This window comes from Mytilus trossulus, chromosome 2, assembly GCF_036588685.1.
Source record: "Mytilus trossulus isolate FHL-02 chromosome 2, PNRI_Mtr1.1.1.hap1, whole genome shotgun sequence".
Classification (NCBI taxonomy): Eukaryota; Metazoa; Mollusca; class Bivalvia; order Mytilida; family Mytilidae; genus Mytilus; species Mytilus trossulus.
Window position 1 is genome coordinate 93,998,503 of NC_086374.1, and position 20,260 is coordinate 94,018,762.

General features: G+C 31.7%; 1 protein-coding gene across 2 annotated transcripts; it reads right to left on the minus strand.

The window, feature by feature from the left end:
- Positions 1-1,077: 1,077 nt before the first annotated feature.
- LOC134705540 (rhodopsin, G0-coupled-like) lies at positions 1,078-18,751 on the minus strand. 2 transcript variants are annotated; one of them, XM_063564256.1, is made up of 6 exons: positions 18,690-18,751; positions 4,987-5,077; positions 3,956-4,121; positions 2,977-3,104; positions 1,828-2,201; positions 1,078-1,366 (listed from the first exon to the last, which is right to left on the minus strand). In XM_063564256.1, the coding sequence occupies exons 2-6, from the start codon at positions 5,072-5,074 to the stop codon at positions 1,085-1,087; spliced, it is 1,038 nt and encodes a 345-aa protein (XP_063420326.1). In that variant the 5' UTR covers positions 5,075-5,077; positions 18,690-18,751; the 3' UTR covers positions 1,078-1,084. The 2 variants fall into 2 exon arrangements, with proteins under 2 accessions (XP_063420326.1, XP_063420325.1); XM_063564255.1 differs by having other exon boundaries at positions 18,588-18,710.
- Between the last annotated feature and the right edge of the window lie 1,509 nt (positions 18,752-20,260).

The following is a 20,260-nucleotide window of genomic DNA, read 5'->3' on the forward strand; positions in this document are numbered from 1 at the left end:
CATAAGATTTAAACAACATAAATTATCATCTCTGTATGCCACTACAATGATAAACAATATTAGATTTCAAGAAATAGACTATATGAGCTACAATAATTATACAATATGAGACAACACTATATATTAAATACCTTGTTTGTATAATAATTTTAAATATCACGTTTATCTAGGCGTCAATTCATCAATTAACTGATTTATGCCAGTATTTAAATTCAGGCAAAATCTATTAGCTTCGCAGCCTTTAACTGTCAGGAACTGATTTTACACCAAATAAACATCACTTTCACAAGATTATAATCAATGATTGTATAATCAACTCACGATTCGCTCCTCGTGTCATTTAACTGAGACATCTGCTCCATACATATTATTGTTTGTGAGTACAATTATGATATGACAGGACATCAAAAAGACATTGGGGCGGCATTACAATATCACAATCTTAAAAGATCCTGGTAAGCATAGTCGTTAAAATCAGACAACATAAACATTGAATCAACATATACGACAGAAATCAGTAATTGTAAATAGTTGCAGCTGAAGTTTACTCCTATCGTTCAAACTAGGTAAATGAGACCGATAAGTTATCCATTCGGCTTCTTGTATTGTCTGCTCCTATAAATTAGAAAGTTAGCTTTTAGTACATATTAGAATGTGTTAATAGCATAATTAATTGGTTTATTTCTACAAAGTCGTCCATGTAAAAGAAATTTAGAAATATATTACAGTACCTTGATTTTTTGTTATTTTTACTTTTATATAGGTATCCGTCTGTTTTTTATCACTGTATACTTAAATAACTGTTGTAAATAAAATAAATACAACGAATTACATGAGGAGAAACAAAACCTTATTTTGTTTAGCAACATGGACACGTCATTTCAAATTTAATCAAAGTAAAATGCTAAGATCTGATCCACAAAATGTATTGATATAGTATGCAGTTTTGTGAATACGATCACGCGCTTTCTCGTACAAAATTATCAACCGAGTATCTATGATATAATTTGAGCAACTTAAAATGCTTAATGCAACGAAATTGCTATAATGGTTACATTAAACATATGTATACCTGATGAGAAATTCAGCTTTTCAAAGGAGCTATGGCTTGGAGTTCTGTACCATCTTCCATGTCATTATAATCCTCACCGCTCTTACTGAACAGTTGTTTTACAGACTTTCTAAAACTAGAGCTGAACAAGGCACAAGACAGCGGACTTAGAACTATGCTACTCTTCGCAAACATTGTTGGAACAATGTACGGCCATGTAGAATTTGGTCGAGCTTCACTGATCATAAAGTATAAACATATGATTGCATAAGGACTCCATGCGATCAAAAAGGCGGAAACCATTGCAAGAGACGCCTGAATTAAAACAGGAAAACAATTGATTATTTATTATCTTTTCCTTATTCATAGACTTTATTATATACAAAACCGTCGATATCATAAAATGGTCAAATTTAAGATTTAAATTCATCCCTGTTAATTGACATGGTACAGGGATGTCTGTAATGAATATCTGATTAAACGTGTAGCAGTTTGATTTATAGCAGTATTTTACATTCAATATTTTTCAACAGCTGAATACCTTTCTTCTGGATCTTTCTAGTTCGTTATTTAAACAGTGGTAGTTTATACTATCAACCATAACTAAGTCAATTTAAACAGTTATGCGTTTGTAAAGGACAATCAGTCAATTGTGATTTTTTTCATATATTTTGGTATCTTAATCTTTTTCTATACTAATTTAGTTGCAAACATGTGTACTGCGAAATTTGCAGTTTGCCCAATAGTTTCAGCATATGTTTTTGTATCATACTCACCAATGTAACCTTCCTATAGGTTAAGATTTTATGGTATTTCAACATCGACTCCAGCTTAAGGGTATGTGCGTCAGTAATGATCTCTTCTCTGAGTCGTGCAACTGTAGAAGTCGTTTTAGAAAATGTCCTTATGATGTTGGAATAGCAAAATGTGAAGATAATCACATGTATACAATAACATCCTATGACTATTGCTATGTTGTTAGCAAGAACAGCTGCAGAGTTATCGAACCATGCAATAGAACAGGATACTCCAAAGCTTTCTGGAGTGTATCGACTCCATCCGAAGATTGGTACAATCGTAAAAAGTAACGTGTGACACCATATAATTGCCAAGATGTATCTTATTGACGTGTTTCTTTTCAAATAGTAATCTTAAAAATAAAGATAAAAACAGATATAAATACACCTTTTTTGCTAAAAAGAGAAAAAGCCAACCAAGTACAGCAGTTAAAAAATCTAAAGTCGAGAGGGAAAAAGGAAATGATCAATTATGGTTTATCTTTCCTTTTCAATAAATAAGATCAAAATGATGAATGCTTAGGTCAGCAATTTATAAAAAAAAATAAAAAAAATTATATAATCCAAACCAGAAAATATATTTATTTATTTTTTTACAATTTGTTGCAAAATGAAATATCTGCCTAACATAATTTTTTCAATATCCTTCCCAAATTGCAAATTAAAAATTTATTCGTAATTCATAATCATCATAAGCAAATCTGACTTTTACTCGGTTTTCAAAACATGATGCTTCAAAAGTATATCAACAATTTATGTTTCTATTTGCATAGATAAAATGACGTCTTTTTGTTGTAAATGTACACTGACAATCTCGAGAATAGGTTCATAAAGATATAACCAAAAAGGATTAGAGAATCTATGAATATAAACCAGATACAAACAAACATTTAGTATCCTTTGTTAAAAATAAAACAAACTCAGCATTTCCCCTGGAATCCTTAATTAAACTTTAAGTACACTCATGGCATCATTTTTTTCAGTGATTTTCCCAAATAAACATTTATAACAGATCTTCGTTCAATAATATGTTTCTTTTCGATCATGATTTCTATTATTTCTTTCTTTTTTCAATACCTAGCCAAACAAATAAAGAAATGAGATTTTATTAATCTTAATCATATTTACCATATTGTGGCTTGCAAATAACAATAAATCGATATATTGCAATCGCTGCATGGGTATTGATGTCGTTCAAACAACAGGTAAACATGACAAATCCGGCAATAGTACACCCAACGTTAGAAAACAGCCAGCTGCAAAAAGAAAATGTCTCTGCTTTTTTTTTTTTGCAGCTCTGACGGTTAAAACTTTTTTTAAATTTAAGTTTTAACAATTTCTATACATTAATGCATTTTTGTGATGAGTTTATTGCTGTTGTGTTGGTGTACATTAGTTCGTTAAAAAGCACAAATATAACCTAAAAACCAAAAAAATAATGTGCCCGTTGGTTCAATAATTGCATTATGTGGTTGTAGGAAAGCATTAGGGAAATTCAATTGGAGGACGCAACAAGAATGTGATGTCAATGTTTACCCACTTTAATTTACGTTAAATTTAGACCTACTAATTATTGTACTGCAATTACACGGCTAATTATGTGTAAATCGTGTATCCGCTCATACGTTCCAGTAAATTAGGAAATAACTGTATTGTATTTTAACATTTTACTGTCGCAAATTGAGTTTACCTAGCGACGCATAGCGGATTAAGTAAACGGATATTTGCGATAGTGAAATAAAGTTATACGAGAGTCAAGCTTAAAATACAATACAGTTATCCCCATTCTGATTAGCATATCAAAATAAATAAAAATGTTTATTTTGTGAGAAATTAAATAAACAAATAAAATCGGAATTCAAAATGGTGGCTTTCTATGTAACGGACTTGTAGACGGTGTAATTTACCCCTTGAATATCTTTGTGAACGTCCAATGAAAATTATCGTTAGAAACGAATTGCATTAGTATTTTGTTAGTGTATTTCAGATAACAATTTATGTACCTTTTGCATCTTCAGTACAATTAACACACTTACGTTTTACCTGTCTGTATGATACTACATTATATGAATTATGAATTATAAAGGCATTGCTTAAACAAACTTACTGTTTGGCAAAGCTTGATGATGCAGATAATGGAACAGCTGTTACAGATACCACAAGATCCGATATTGCTATGTTCAGCAATAGCTTATTGTGTATCCCTCGAAAATTTATTTTGGCTTTAAGTAAAACTAAAATGACGAAAGAGTTGGCAAAGAATCCCAAAATACCTGCAATAAATCATAAATTTAAGGCTTTTATCTGTTAGATAATGCTATAAGATTAAATAATCAAGAGTATTTATGCTTATTTTGCTCAAGTCAATTTACATAACTCTGTTTCTCATTGTACTCATCATGAGTTCAATTTTGTAAGAAATAAGGAAGTATTCATCAAATATATAAAAACAATTTTCATCGAAGCAAATAGCACCAAGTAATTGTTCTTGATTATTAAAAGAAAAACAAAATTTAATTCAGCTTTTTTTAATATACCAATAATCTAATCCGTTGTCTTCTCAATTTTTCGTGCCCACATTAGCTGATATTTGAATTTAAGCGTATAAAGGTTATTTTAGAAATTCGATGCGTGCACATGTAATAAATGTTTTATTACTCTTTATATGTGAAGATCTGTATGCCTTCAAGGTACCGATAACAATCATAGATGCTTATGGTAAGACTAGTTTGCTCCTGGCAAGTTATTGTCTTATGGTTTCAATGGAGAGTACTTTTCCGTAGTTACTTGATTTATCGATGAAGTCATTACAGCATATCTTTTTCAATTTGCGTTTTCACAAAAGCTGATCTTTACCATAAGAATTGATTGCAATTCCTTACCGACCTTTTTCTTAACGATAAAGGAGTTCCTATGGACTTCTTCAGAAGAAGGATTATTTACGTAGTGTCATATGTTTGATATTTATATTCAACATTTAATATGTTTTACAATACAACCTGCATTTTCATATGGTTAATATCATAAAAACTTCCTTAACATTGGAAATATAATACAAAAATATGTGGATGTGTAATTTTTTTTTTATATATATTTTAAAAAGAGCTCTGGATTTCAGATATGTAAACAATGTCTTACCAATAATAATCAAGTACGCTGTGGTTGCCTCATATCCCAAATCGGACAGAGTCGGCATCGTTCTGTTTACCTCCGTAGTGTTGAACATGATCTGAAATAGACATTAACAGGCACATAATTTTATAAACTATTATAACCCTTGATGTATACTTCCACGGAACGCTTCGGGTGGTTTTACAATGTCGATATGTGTTACACATTTAGATTATAATCATTATAAGTAATGCCTACATTTTTCATTCCTCCATTTAATCTTTTGCTATGTCTGTTTGTTTTTGCGTACACATCATTGTCAATATAATAGAAATTGATGCGACTGCCATACAAGTAAGAGGTTTAGCTAGCTTTCAAACCAGGTTTTATCCATCATTTTCTACTAAAGAAAATGCTTGTACCAAGTCAGATATATGACTGTTGTTATCCATTCGTTTGAAGCGTTTGAGATTTGAATTTGGCCATTTGATTATTGACTTCTTTTTTTTTTATTTTCCTCGGAATTCAGTACTTTTGTTATTTTATTTTTTGCATATAAATCCTACTTTGTATAGATACTAATGATTTGAAAAAAATACACTGATATAAACATTATGTTAGTATAATCCTTATAATTCCAGTTTTGTTTATTTATATTCAAACACGGTTTTTTTTGTGAGTACCAACTGTGTCTGTGATTCATATCTGTTCACTTGGAAAAGCTTGTTACAGAACCTAGTTAAAGGGTTACCGAAAAAAAACAAATGTAGCAAACACTGTTTAATTCAGTCATATATATATACAGATATTTAGGACTCTGAATAGTGATAGTACCTCGAACCGAGATAGTCAAACTGCAAAGGAATGGTTTGGCACTAAAGAGCATTTTCGATCAAACAGAATTGCAATGGAGGATTGTGCGCTATCTTGTTGATAACTACGTAGAAGTGGGTTGGGGTATCACTGAAATGCGATGGATTACTGAAACTATTTGTTCAATATTTTTTATTTCTCATGTCGATATAGACGTCAATGTGACTTTTGTAATATATATAGGAAAATATGTTATGAGTGCCAATGAGACAACTCTCCATCCAAATACTAATTTATAAAATTAAACCATTATAGGTCAATGCACGGCCTTCAACACGGAGCCTTGACTCACAACAACCAACAAGCTGTTAAGGGCCCCAAAATATCTCGTGTAAAACGATTCAACTGCGAAGTCTTTTTTTATAGATTTTAAAGTAAAACACTGAGAGATAGCAACACAGAACCTTGTTAATTATAAAGAGTTATGGAAAAAAACCCGATTGAAGCAAACACTGTTTAATTCAGTCATATATATACAGGCGATTTGGTGTCACGATATCACAGTAGCATGGGTTCGAATCCCGGCCAGGGAAGAACCAAAAATTTGCGAAAGCAAATTTACAGATCTAACATTGTTGGGTTGATGTTTAGACGAGTTGTATATACATTATGTACACAGCCATGTATCACTATCATTGATGGCGATCCGATGGATACATCTGTTGTAGGGTTGTCACTGACTCAGACGTACTTATGAATATAATTATTTTCTGTGACTGTATCTTACATTAATTTGTAGGATCCTTTACTATAGATAATTTAGCTGATCTGTAACAATAACATCTTCATGCCTTATATATCATGTACTGTAGTACGCCGCTAGATTAAAACTGACGTGGAAAGGTAACATATGGCCACCGAAAGCTCTTTTTTAGAGAGCCCAGGTGGTCGTGTGGTCTAGCGGGACGGCTGCAGTGCAGGCGATTTGGTGTCACGATATCACAGTAGCATGGGTTCGAATCCCGGCGAGGGAAGAACCAAAAATTTGCGAAAGCAAATTTACAGATCTAACATTGTTGGGTTGATGTTTAGACGAGTTGTATATATATATATATATATATATACGAGTCTAAATTGAAAACTACGTTCAAACCTATGACTGCGTTGGATAAAAACCGCAATTTTTATACGTGTGCATGTCAAACAAATTTCGTTGTAGAAGGGTCTAAAAACAGCACAAACAACATTTTCCAAAAGACCAAAAGCGTGAAAAAGTATATTTAAACAAAACGCATTTGACTAACAGGTCGAACAACTGATATTCTTTAACCCTGCTGACTGCCATTGACGATTGCCAAATAAAACTGATCACAAGATGTTAATATAAATTTAATACGTCACAGAAAAAAAAAAATTATTGTTAACTTGTGGACAGGATGTTGTGCCACAAACATTCGGTGTCAATATTTCTTAAGTACACCATATCCGGATTTCGACAATAAATGTCTCTTCAGTGATGTTAGGGATCGAAACGGTATTTGGAAGGCCATATAAAAAGTACCCTCATTTTTTAGAGAAAGTACCCTCATTTTTAGATTAACTCTTGAATTTTAAGAGTCAATATATAGGATGAACGGATCATATAAACCGGAGGGAAAATATGATACATGCCCAAACAAAAAATATAAACGAGTCTAAATTGAAAACTACGTTCAAACCTATGACTGCGTTGGATAAAAACCGCAATTTTTATACGTGTGCATGTCAAACAAATTTCGTTGTAGAAGGGTCTAAAAACAGCACAAACAACATTTTCCAAAAGACCAAAAGCGTGAAAAAGTATATTTAAACAAAACGCATTTGACTAACAGGTCGAACAACTGATATTCTTTAACCCTGCTGACTGCCATTGACGATTGCCAAATAAAACTGATCACAAGATGTTAATATAAATTTAATACGTCACAGAAAAAAAAATTGTTAACTTGTGGACAGGATGTTGTGCCACAAACATTCGGTGTCAATATTTCTTAAGTACACCATATCCGGATTTCGACAATAAATGTCTCTTCAGTGATGTTAGGGATCGAAACGGTATTTGGAAGGCCATATAAAAAGTACCCTCATTTTTTAGAGAAAGTACCCTCATTTTTAGATTAACTCTTGAATTTTAAGAGTCAATATATAGGATGAACGGATCATATAAACCGGAGGGAAAATATGATACATGCCCAAACAAAAAATATAAACGAGTCTAAATTGAAAACTACGTTCAAACCTATGACTGCGTTGGATAAAAACCGCAATTTTTATACGTGTGCATGTCAAACAAATTTCGTTGTAGAAGGGTCTAAAAACAGCACAAACAACATTTTCCAAAAGACCAAAAGCGTGAAAAAGTATATTTAAACAAAACGCATTTGACTAACAGGTCGAACAACTGATATTCTTTAACCCTGCTGACTGCCATTGACGATTGCCAAATAAAACTGATCACAAGATGTTAATATAAATTTAATACGTCACAGAAAAAAAAAATTGTTAACTTGTGGACAGGATGTTGTGCCACAAACATTCGGTGTCAATATTTCTTAAGTACACCATATCCGGATTTCGACAATAAATGTCTCTTCAGTGATGTTAGGGATCGAAACGGTATTTGGAAGGCCATATAAAAAGTACCCTCATTTTTTAGAGAAAGTACCCTCATTTTTAGATTAACTCTTGAATTTTAAGAGTCAATATATAGGATGAACGGATCATATAAACCGGAGGGAAAATATGATACATGCCCAAACAAAAAATATAAACGAGTCTAAATTGAAAACTACGTTCAAACCTATGACTGCGTTGGATAAAAACCGCAATTTTTATACGTGTGCATGTCAAACAAATTTCGTTGTAGAAGGGTCTAAAAACAGCACAAACAACATTTTCCAAAAGACCAAAAGCGTGAAAAAGTATATTTAAACAAAACGCATTTGACTAACAGGTCGAACAACTGATATTCTTTAACCCTGCTGACTGCCATTGACGATTGCCAAATAAAACTGATCACAAGATGTTAATATAAATTTAATACGTCACAGAAAAAAAAAATTGTTAACTTGTGGACAGGATGTTGTGCCACAAACATTCGGTGTCAATATTTCTTAAGTACACCATATCCGGATTTCGACAATAAATGTCTCTTCAGTGATGTTAGGGATCGAAACGGTATTTGGAAGGCCATATAAAAAGTACCCTCATTTTTTAGAGAAAGTACCCTCATTTTTAGATTAACTCTTGAATTTTAAGAGTCAATATATAGGATGAACGGATCATATAAACCGGAGGGAAAATATGATACATGCCCAAACAAAAAATATAAACGAGTCTAAATTGAAAACTACGTTCAAACCTATGACTGCGTTGGATAAAAACCGCAATTTTTATATATATATATTTAGGACTCTGAATAGCGATGGTACCGCGAACTGCGATAGTCAAACTGCAAAAAATAGTTTGGCACTAAAGAGCATTTTCGATCAAACAGAATTACAATGGAGGATTGTTTTTGATAACTACGTAAAAATTGATTGGGCATCACTGAAATGCAATGGATTACTGAAACTATTTGTTCAATATTTTTTATTTCACATGCCGATATAGACGTCAATGTGTCGTTTTTAAGCTTATTTTCAGATTTTTATATAAAACACTGAGATATGGCAACAGAATTGAATAGGACGATTCCTTATTTAGCATTCATAACATTTCATTTCAAATGTTGCAAACACCTGTTTAAAGACATTAAAGGCTGATAATTTGTCGCTGGTTCTTTTCTCCCAATTATACAAAAAGAGTTTGTCGATACCGAAATGCCATATTTGTCTAATGGACTAGATAGTAGATTTATAATTAGCATATATATAAATGTATATATAATATCCTTCGCTAAAAGAATCGTTTTTTCATTGAGAACTTTCATCTTATGTATTGTTAACAGAACAACGATAGACAAACAAATTGAAAAATATGGAAATATAACATTATATATCTCAGCAAACATCAAATCAAACAACAACCAAGTTTGCATATATATTTTAATAATTGAAACTGATTTATGAATCAAAATGTCGATCGAAGATTAAATTTTTGTATTGTTATTATTCAACTCATTCAGGGCAAGGAGCATGTCCCCTTTTATAGTGTTTGATGTTTACTGTTAAGCTGATACACTTACTCTGTGGTTTTGTCGTATTATTTTAATTGCAAAAGAAAATAAATCATTACCAACATTTTAGTCGGTACTGAATTTGATCTTCGATTTACATTTAATTTAAATTCAGGGCGAACTGAAGTTATGATAATATTTACAATGTGGTTTTTTTCGTATTATGTACCTTTAAAAGAGATATAAATCTGTAATATTTAGTTGATAAACTTTTATTTTCGTCCGAGCTTTTGCTGATATAAACCTTTGACATACATTTGATTTACTTCGATGTGAAGGTATGATGTGTGATTGCTGACAATGTTTTTTTTAATTTACATTTAACAGGTGCTCAACCTATATCTACCAACCCAACCTCATTCGTTAAAAATACGGATTTTTTCCAAATGCACCTTGATATTTCGGCTATGTCTTTAACAGACATTGATAAAAGATAGGACTGTTGATGCAAGAGCGTTCACATTGTCGCGTTTTCATGTTTATTTCTTTTTTCACTAGAGCATAAGTCTGTGAAACATAATTTGTGTGCTGAATTTTCGTATATCATTGTGTTTGATATTGGTGGAGGGAGCCTGAGTCCCTGGAGAGAGCCACCGATCCTCTTTGTCTTTATATTATACTTTGTAGCTTTTAATTGACAGTAATAGAATAGTAATGTCATCAATTTTGCAAAAAATAATCGATTAAATACTCCTTAAAAATTCGCTTAACCGATGACCCCAAATTCAGTCACGATATCTTTCATTGATCAAGTACTTATGTCCGGTTATATATAGTGTGCCAATTACTTGTTCTATTTTATGTTCCATACATTTAAAGAATCCAAATTGAAAATGAAGACAATTGATAACCGGACATCAAACAGACAGCAATCAATTAAGTCGGCTTGAATAAAGGAACTGTATTGCACGATTAAACGACCGGACAATTTTAGAATTTGATTATTTTTATTCTCTTGTGGGTGTCATCGTCGGAAATCCTGACAGCCTTCCTTTTATTATAAATTTGACACGGTAATTGTGTTGTCAGATTTATCATAAACGGACAAACTGAGATTTGCATTATCTTGGTGTTCGTCGTTATCCATTTGTTTCATGTGTGTTAACTTTTGATTTTGCTATTTAATTAGGGACTTTCCTTTTTAAATTTTTCTTGGAGATCAGTAGTTTTGTGATTTTACTTTTTTCTGTAAACATTTCATTGATTATGTTAGTTGATTTGTTCATATGAATGAACATGTCACGATCGCTGATTAGAAATTATATTTTTAAAACTTTCAGGTAAAAAAGGATTTTACGCACAATACTGAAACACGTTGGTTTTTTTTTATTCCATATATGTCTTCACTTATCATTAAATTGATGTTATTTTTTTTAGAATGCTTCAAAAACTCTAAGTGTGCACATGTTAAATGTGTAGCGTTCTAAATAAATATTGATATCTGTTATTGCGTTTTTATCATTCTGCACAGACATTTGATTTTAATTTTTGCGGTCTTGAGAAAAATCATGATTAATTCATATAAAATTTTTTAAAATGCGAGTTTAAATTATTGCGATTATTACCCTGTCGCATTCATCGCAATAAAAAAAACATCGCCATTATTTCTGAATTTACAGAAGTCGATCGAAAAAATGTGAAACACTACTGAATATAGAAGAAGTGATACTTTTCATTGTTTTTAGAAAGAACGTGTGATTTCGATGTGATCAGAGTCGGCTCAGCTTTCACTCATTAATCATGTGTAATCAACATGATATATATATTCCAAAAGAGATTTGTTTAAACAAAATCCTCTTGGCTGAAATAAAAACAGACCTTGATAAATAATCCTGTCTTGAATTTTGCTTTTCAAAACATATAATATATATCATTGTCGTGTAAAAGGACGTTAATGTTGGACGATCTATTATATTCTCACCACAAATAGATTTCTAATCAGCAACTTTTTTATTTGATGATAGGATTAATTATATACCGAGAAATAACAGCCAAGAATTGAACTACATTTTTTTCAACTTACAGTTTTTGCATCATTTATGTATGGGCTTTTGATCTTCGGTAATTCTACTTGAAGATTCCAAGCAGCAAATTGTGTTCACATGACTAAATAACAAAAATCTACCTTAATTAAAAAGTTTGTCTACATTTCCTCTGTTTACCTTTCCTTTCTAAGTAACATCTGATGATGTAATCATAACAATGGACAAAACAAAATTTCGGGACAAATCCTCTATTTCTCAAATCCTAGAAAAAGATGTATTTCATACGCATATGCACCTGATGTGATCACTTGGCACCCTCAGGAATTGTGAGAAAGAAGTGGGAAATGACAGTTAGTAGAAATGTTTTGAAAACATTTGTTTTATTTTCGAATAGTCATTCTTTTTATTTTGAAATTGTCAATTATTCGAAGCAAATGAAAAAAAAAACCAATATAAACGATTGACCCATTCGAAACAAGTTGTAACCTACAATCACACCTTCACTAGGTGGACATATAAATAAGAGTGGCAAGTTTTTTGACTTTATTTGCATTGCAATCTGACTTAGTATTGTTGTTTTTCCGACGTAGTCGGTATAGTTTCGGTTTGTGCCCTTTGAACTTAAGGAAGCTTAACTATGGCAACAGAATATGCATGCTCGAAAATCATTTCTGTGATTGGACAAAATGCTGTCATGGTGCGTGATTTGGTTGTGTTTGAAAAAACGTCTCGTAAATTATATCGTGATAGGAAGCAAGTGAAAAACTATAAATATTTGAACTAGATCTTACAAAGATTTGTATTTTTATTAAAATAATTGTTTCTCCAAGAGTTCTTTGCATCCAGAACAGCTATTTATTCGGGACAATCATATAATTTTCTATGTATACTTTGTTGTATGAAAGTACATGACTTTTTAGAACGCACCTACGCATGTGTGATTTCCGCGGGGTTTTGGTGAATGTAAACAGAAAAATACGAGGACCGAGAATAATGAACACAAACAGAGAAAACGTTATTTAAATGGTAAATCGAAATGATAGTTTTAAACATATACTCAAATTTAAATACGTCGGATATCTTTTTTTAAAGATAGTTCTTGTTAAAGATAGATTTATATGCATTAGTTTAACTGCATCTATTTGGGTAAGCGACGAATGCTTAATAACTGCTAGTAGTTTTCTGTTAGTGTATGTTCATCATGGTCAATTTGAGTAGTTTTGTTATGATATAATCTACTTTACATCGGACTCTGATTTCTTTTTTTCTGAGTTTAACTGTTCACAAAGCGAATAAATCAATGTCTGTTTATTCCACATCGGCTAGAGGTGAGAGAGTTCAGATCTCAAAAACATGTTTAATTCCAAATTTAGTACATGATTTTCTTGATAAGTTGAAGACCTATGGATAAGCTTGTTATGGTTGTTGTCTCTTTGACACATATTCGATAACATAATTGGCTTAATTCAAGTATTGTCGCTAAAAATACATAGATATACTTTCAAAGTTGTATGAAAAAACTTTTTTTATTTCTAGGCTTGTTCCCAAAATATATCATCTTGTGTAAATCTTAAAGCCATATTACAAGTAATAAAACTTAAAGCCCTGATTATCTTTTTGTAATGTATTTGTCTAGAAATTTGGAGGTCGTGGTTTCGATCTTAGGGCAATAGTACAGGCTGCTTTTCCGCTAAGCACACGACATTAAGGAGTATAGGCAAAGAAAGATCGGCTTGGGTCAGAACCATGTGTTTATGTATGATGACATGCGTGCATTGCTTCGAACGCGTTTAAACATGCGTAGTTTGTCTTCTATCACGAAGCTGAGTTGATATTCATATCACACTTTTATGTTTTTGTCTTGCATACGCATGTTATATTTAGCACTGTCAGTAACCATACAACCATACATCAAAAGTTTTTGGTGCTTTGAGGGTTTCATTAAATGTTCTTAATTTTCTTAAAATTTATTGTATTTTGTTTCTTGAAATCGTTCTAATGAAAACGATTGAAAAGTGTATATTTGATTGGGCCTGTGCCACTGCTATATTTCGCTGAGTAGCCTTGAGTATCATCTATCCAGTGACTAGTGTTTCAGTATATTGATAGAATGATTTAAATTATCAATATTTGTTTTGAATTAAAAATTATAAATCTGTTAGTACACTTAAATACGGTTAGAACAACCTCAGACCTCGTATGGTTTATCTGTACGGTTTATCTCCCTTTGCTTTTGTTTTTCCAATATTTGTTTTCTCTTTAGATATTTTGGTTTATAGCATCAGAAACAAGTGTCCTGTGATATCAAATCGTAAGTTTTCATAAATTCTCTGAAACGGTTGTTATTGGGTTATTGTTAGCAGCACTAATAGTTTCAACATCCGCTCTTTGCACCAATCACCCCAAAAGTGTCACCATCTGCATAGTAGTACAAATCATATGTTGATGTGAGAACTTTCATAACTTGAACGAAATGTTCACACTTAAATCAAAACTTTTTGAAAAGAAAAACTAGAGGCCCTAAAGAGCCTGTGTCGCTCACCTTGGTATATGTGAATGAAACAAAGGAAGCCGACAGTTCATGACAAAATTCTGTTTAGGTGATTGTGATGTATTTGTACATCTTCCTTTACTGAACATTCTTGCTGCTTACAATTATCTCTATCTAAAATGAACTTGTCCGTGTAGTTTCAGTGGAAAATGTAAGTAAAAATTTACAAATTTTATGAAAATTGTTAAAAATTGATTATAAAGGACAATAACTTCTTAGGGGGTCAATTGACCATTTTGGTAGTTTTGACTTATTTTTGAGTCTGAAATTGTTGTACATTATTGCTGTTTACAGTTTATCTCTATTTTTAATAATATTCAAGATAATAACCCAAAACAGCAAAATTTCCTTAAAATTACCAATTTAGGAGCAGCAACCTAACAACGAGTTGTCCGATTCATCTAAAAATTTCAGGAGAGATAGATGTTGACCAGATGAACAATTTTACCCCTGTCAGATTTGCTCTAAATGCTTTGATTTTTTAGTTATAAGCCAAAAACTGCATTTTACCCCTATGTTCTATTTTAGCCGTAGCGACCATCTTGGTTGGTTTGGCCGGTCACAAAACTCAATTTTTAAACTAGATAGCCTAATAATGATTCTGGCTCTGTTTGGTAAAATTTGGCCCAGTAGTTTAAGAGGTGAAGTTTTTGTAAAAGTTTCCTAAGATTTACGAAAAATGGTTAAAAAATGACTATAAAGGGCAATAACTCCTAAAGGGGTCAACTGACCATTTTGGTCCTGTTGACTTATTTGTATATCTTACTTTGTTGAACATTTTTGCTGTTTACAGTTTATCTCTATCCATAAAAATATTCAATATAATATCCAAAACAGCAAAATTTCCTTAAAATTACCAATTCAGGGGTAGCAACCCAACAACGAGTTGTCCCATTCATCCTAAAATTACAGGGCAGATAGATCTTGACCAGATAAACAATTTTACCCCTTGGCAGATTTGCTCTAAATGCTTTGGTTTTTGAGAAATAACCAAAAACTGCATTTAACCTCTATGTTCTATTTTTAGCCGTGGCGGCCATCTTGGATGGTTGGCCGGGTCAAAAAACACAATTTTTTAAACTAGATACATCAATGAAGATTGTGGCTAAGTGTGGTTAAATTTGCCCCAGTAGTTTCAGAGGAGAAGATTTTTGTAAAAGTAAACGACGACGGACGCTGGACGACGACGACGACGACGACGACGACGGACGACGGACGACGGACGCCAAGTGATGACAAAAGCTCACTTGGCCATTAAGACCAGGTGAGATAATGAGCGACCTCGTGATCATCTACACATATCTTTGTTTTAAAATTAAGTCATGATCTTTAGAGTAAATATATACGAAGCTTAGAAATGAATTTATTCAGTTTCATGTCTAATACAACTATAATCTATATTCCAAATGTTAATGGTTATTTCCTTTTAACTGCAATGTTTCAAACTATAAGAAAAGATGATTTAATTGAGATTGCAAATGATGTACACAGCATGGAACACGAAAAAATATTTTATTATAGTTATAAGAAGTAAAATAACCCAAAAATAATAAACTGCAGGAAAAATTCAAAACAGAAATTCCTTTGCCTAATGCATTATAATACAAATATCAAAGCCAAAACACATCAGATAAATGGAATACAAGTTTTCTATCCTGACTGGGTACAGGCATTTCCTAATGTAGAAAATATTGGATTAATCATATTATCAAAGCTAACTAAGGCCGTGTTCACATTGACCTAAACTCGGTGTTGTGTAAGTGTAACTCACACGTAAACTAAACAAAGTTATGTTCCCATTGATAAAACTTAATGTTTACATGTAGTGTAAATCATGTTTTGTCTACATGCAGTCGATACTCGATGTAGGCCTTGTGTAGATTAAGTGTACACAAAACTAGGTATTTAAAACATTAGTTTCAACGGGTATATTTTAGGAAGAAACATTTTTGGAATAATATCAATATTTATAACAATTATTAATAAAGTTCAGAAATATTTGTCAAAACTTGATATACAAATTTTTTTTTAGAAAAAAAACTTAACGTAGTTTTATTACGCCTTTATCAAGAGTCAAACCAGCATCATTGCCGAACACATAATTCATTTGAAAAATAAGGTCTTTCCGAATCGACTTGACTTGCACAGAAATATTTGCCACTGGTCTTTACTCAAACAACGATTCACTCATACATGCATTACTTAAAAAGTGTGGGGGGATATATTGTTTGTCATGTATCTCGGATCCGTTAATTTACACTCAAAACTAAAAGAAAACATGTGCCAATCCCTTTGTCGAATACTCTTTGGAGAAGAAATACCGTTTGAAACAAAAACACAAGATAGAAATAAAGTGATCCCTTATATCTCAATCCTTCTTCTTAGCCTGCAAACACGCTGCTGCAGTCTACGTTTTCTAATGCTTAATCGAGACATATTTATTATTTTTGAACTACTGCAAATCATCAACATGGATTTCATAAAGAAGCAACCACTTAACTTAAAAGGGGTGGGGGTATTTTGTTTACTTATTTGAGCCAGACATTTTCCCGCGCAAACGTCATATTCCGGTTTTTTTCGATGCTGGTAATCAAATTTTTATTTCAACATTTATACAATTAGAAATAAAAAAAACAGTATCCCCTCCCTTTGTCAAATACTCCTTGGAGAAAAATCATTTGAACAAACAGAAAAAATAGAAATGTAGTGAATCAGATCCTTAACATCGCAATTATTTTTCTTCGTTTGTAAGCACGCTGATGGTGAACCTACGTTTTTAATGCGTAATCGAGACATCTTTAAACTACTGTTCATCATCCAAAATAACTTTCTCAAAGGCACAACCACTTTACTTTAAAAAAAAAAAGGGGGGAGGGGGTTCTGAGTCAATTTTTTTTCTCGCGCGAAAGTTTCAATTATTTTTTTCTTCGAAGGTACCAATTCAATATTTGACACTATAATGTATGGGCAAACTTTGGATTCAGAATATATGTTTATTTTAACCATCTGAATGACACGAACAAATGTTTTATTATAGTTATAAGAAGTAAAATAACCAAACAAATACTGAACTTCAGGAAAAATTCAAAACAGAAAGTCCTTTGTCTAAAGCATTATAATACAAATATCGAAAGCCAAAACACATCAAATGAAAGGAAAACAAGTTTTCTATCCTGACTGGGGCAGGCATTTCCGAATGTAAAAAAATAGGGGATTAATCATAGTTTCAAAGCTAACTAAGCCTCTTACATGTGTGACATTCGCATACAATTACATTATATTAACCAACAATGTGTCAACAAATCAAACATAATAGGTAAAAATAGGGGTACAGAAGTCAATATTTTTGAAAAAATAAAGACAAGAACAAAAAAATTACGACAACACAACAACAAATTTGCGGGATGCATATATTTAACTACATAGTAAATTCAGAAGGACATTATATAAATTGACTAAACAATAAAGGTTAATAATTTACAAAGACGTCATCCGACGTTGAAAAAAAGAATTAAAGAAAAATATTAAATCGCCAAATCTGCAGAAATATTAATTAAGTCAAATCAAAATTTGAATAATGAAAAACTGCACAACATACTTGGTATTTTCCTATTAATTGTTTAGAAAAAAGAAGATTTTTTGGCATAACCCTGGTTCGTCAACTATCTGCTCAGATAATGGTCACGTTTTATAAAATCACTTGAATGCCGAATTATTTGGGAAATGTATATACATATATAGACAGAAAACATAAAAAGCAAGGATACCAGAATAATTAATATGTTATGTGAAATTCTATTCATAAAACGACATTCCTTTTGTAAGTCGTTCGACATTGAAGACTTAGCTGAATGTAAATGAAGATTGTTTTATCAAAATCAAAAACAAAATTACGAGCAAAAGATATCACTTAATAATCTTTAACATAAAAAATCGCTTTAAGCATGCATAATCATAACCCGACGTTAATAAAGGTTTCCTTAAAAATATTAAGACGCCAAAACAGCAGATATATTAATTTAGACAAATCAAAATTTAAACAATGGAAAAATGGAAAACTTACTTGGAATTTTGTGCCTGTAAAAGCAGATTTGAAATAGCAATTTGAAATACAAAGTTTTCCTTTGAATTTTCCACCAACACCTGGAGATATATCTTACACTACCTATTGTCTGATTGTCAACTGCACGATTTTCCCTGTCTTTTGTTTATGTCAGTCTGATACAGACATTACTTATCCAATGATTTTGCGTACAACTTTAAATGGGCGTATGTGTTAAAGATGAATAAATTGCATTTTACGAGATCAATAGCATCAGATGTTTCTTCGTAGGGAAACCGAAATATACCAATAAAATATTTTAGCTGAATACATAAAGCATCGTTAATCCAAATTTCATAAGATCTAAACTTCACTGATGATTATAAAATAAGGAATAAAAATGTTCCAGACTTAAAAGCACACTGTAAACCATTCAATTCCCTAAATAACTAGAATAACTAGCTGGTTTTAATTGGGAGGTATCGTTTCTAGCGATTCTAATGTAAACAAATATAGACTGATGGTCATTGTTCTAAATTAAATGTCATGACACCTTCAGATGAATGTGGTAGATTGCTACTTATTCAACATTACACAAAACATCCCACTTCTATCGCAGTCTAACATTTCAATTCCCAAGTCAGCTGACTGTGTCAATGTGGCTGTGTGTTCTCTCAACCAAACGGGCAAATATACTATAAAGAAGATTTACAAATGTTTCCATAAATGCAACTTTTGTTTCACAGTACCCGATATAATTTCACATGAATGTCCTTAAACAGATTAGTTAAGTGTCTATGTGAGGTTGTGTTTTGGCTTCAGAAAATCGGTCAAGTTTCCGAGTAATACTTCAAGCGTTTATGTTTTGAGCACTAACGATGCCTTTTTTACTCAAATTTAACTTTTTCCATAGTGTTTTTTTTAGTAAAATATTTAAAATGTAAGTAAAAAAACATTATTTGTCCTTAAATCTGACTCTCATGGTATTATAACTGGTTTTTTTTTCATAGCGTAAACAAATATTCACCAAAAGTGGCATAAAAAAATATTACTATGTTAATCAAATTTAACTCTTTTTTTCCAATTTAACTCTAATATTCTGTCCTGATAATTTTACCATAAATTCGAAGTATAAAAGTCAGAAGAAACCTCAAATTAAAAAAATAATGCATATGTTTTTTATAACTCAATAGATAATTTCATTATAAAACTTATGTACATACACTTTTTTCTGAAGAAAATTCTTTAATTCATTCATATTTAGAAGAAGTTTACTCTAGGAAGCAATTTCCCCCGACATATTTTCCGTATGCAAAGTGACCTCAGTGTGACCCATCTCGTAAAAATCATGTGATAGCAATACGCATGGATGTCCTTAAAATAAACTATTTTTTGAATTCAAACGTTAAACACGTGCTCAATTTCCATGCTTTTTGTTGATTTTTTGTTGATTGTTGACAAACAGATGACAATCGTTAAACTTCTGCCTCAAAACACGAACTTTAATTACCTGCCATATTTTCACAACACTGAACGATTGAAAACAAAATTGACGATTATACGAAATCTATGCGAAAAAATTGATAATGCACAGAAGACTAAGTTTATGATGTGTGTATGCATTGGTTCAAGAATTGGATGAACATTATTTTTCACCGGACACTCGTTTCTTATGAATTTAAGAAAAAGTAGAA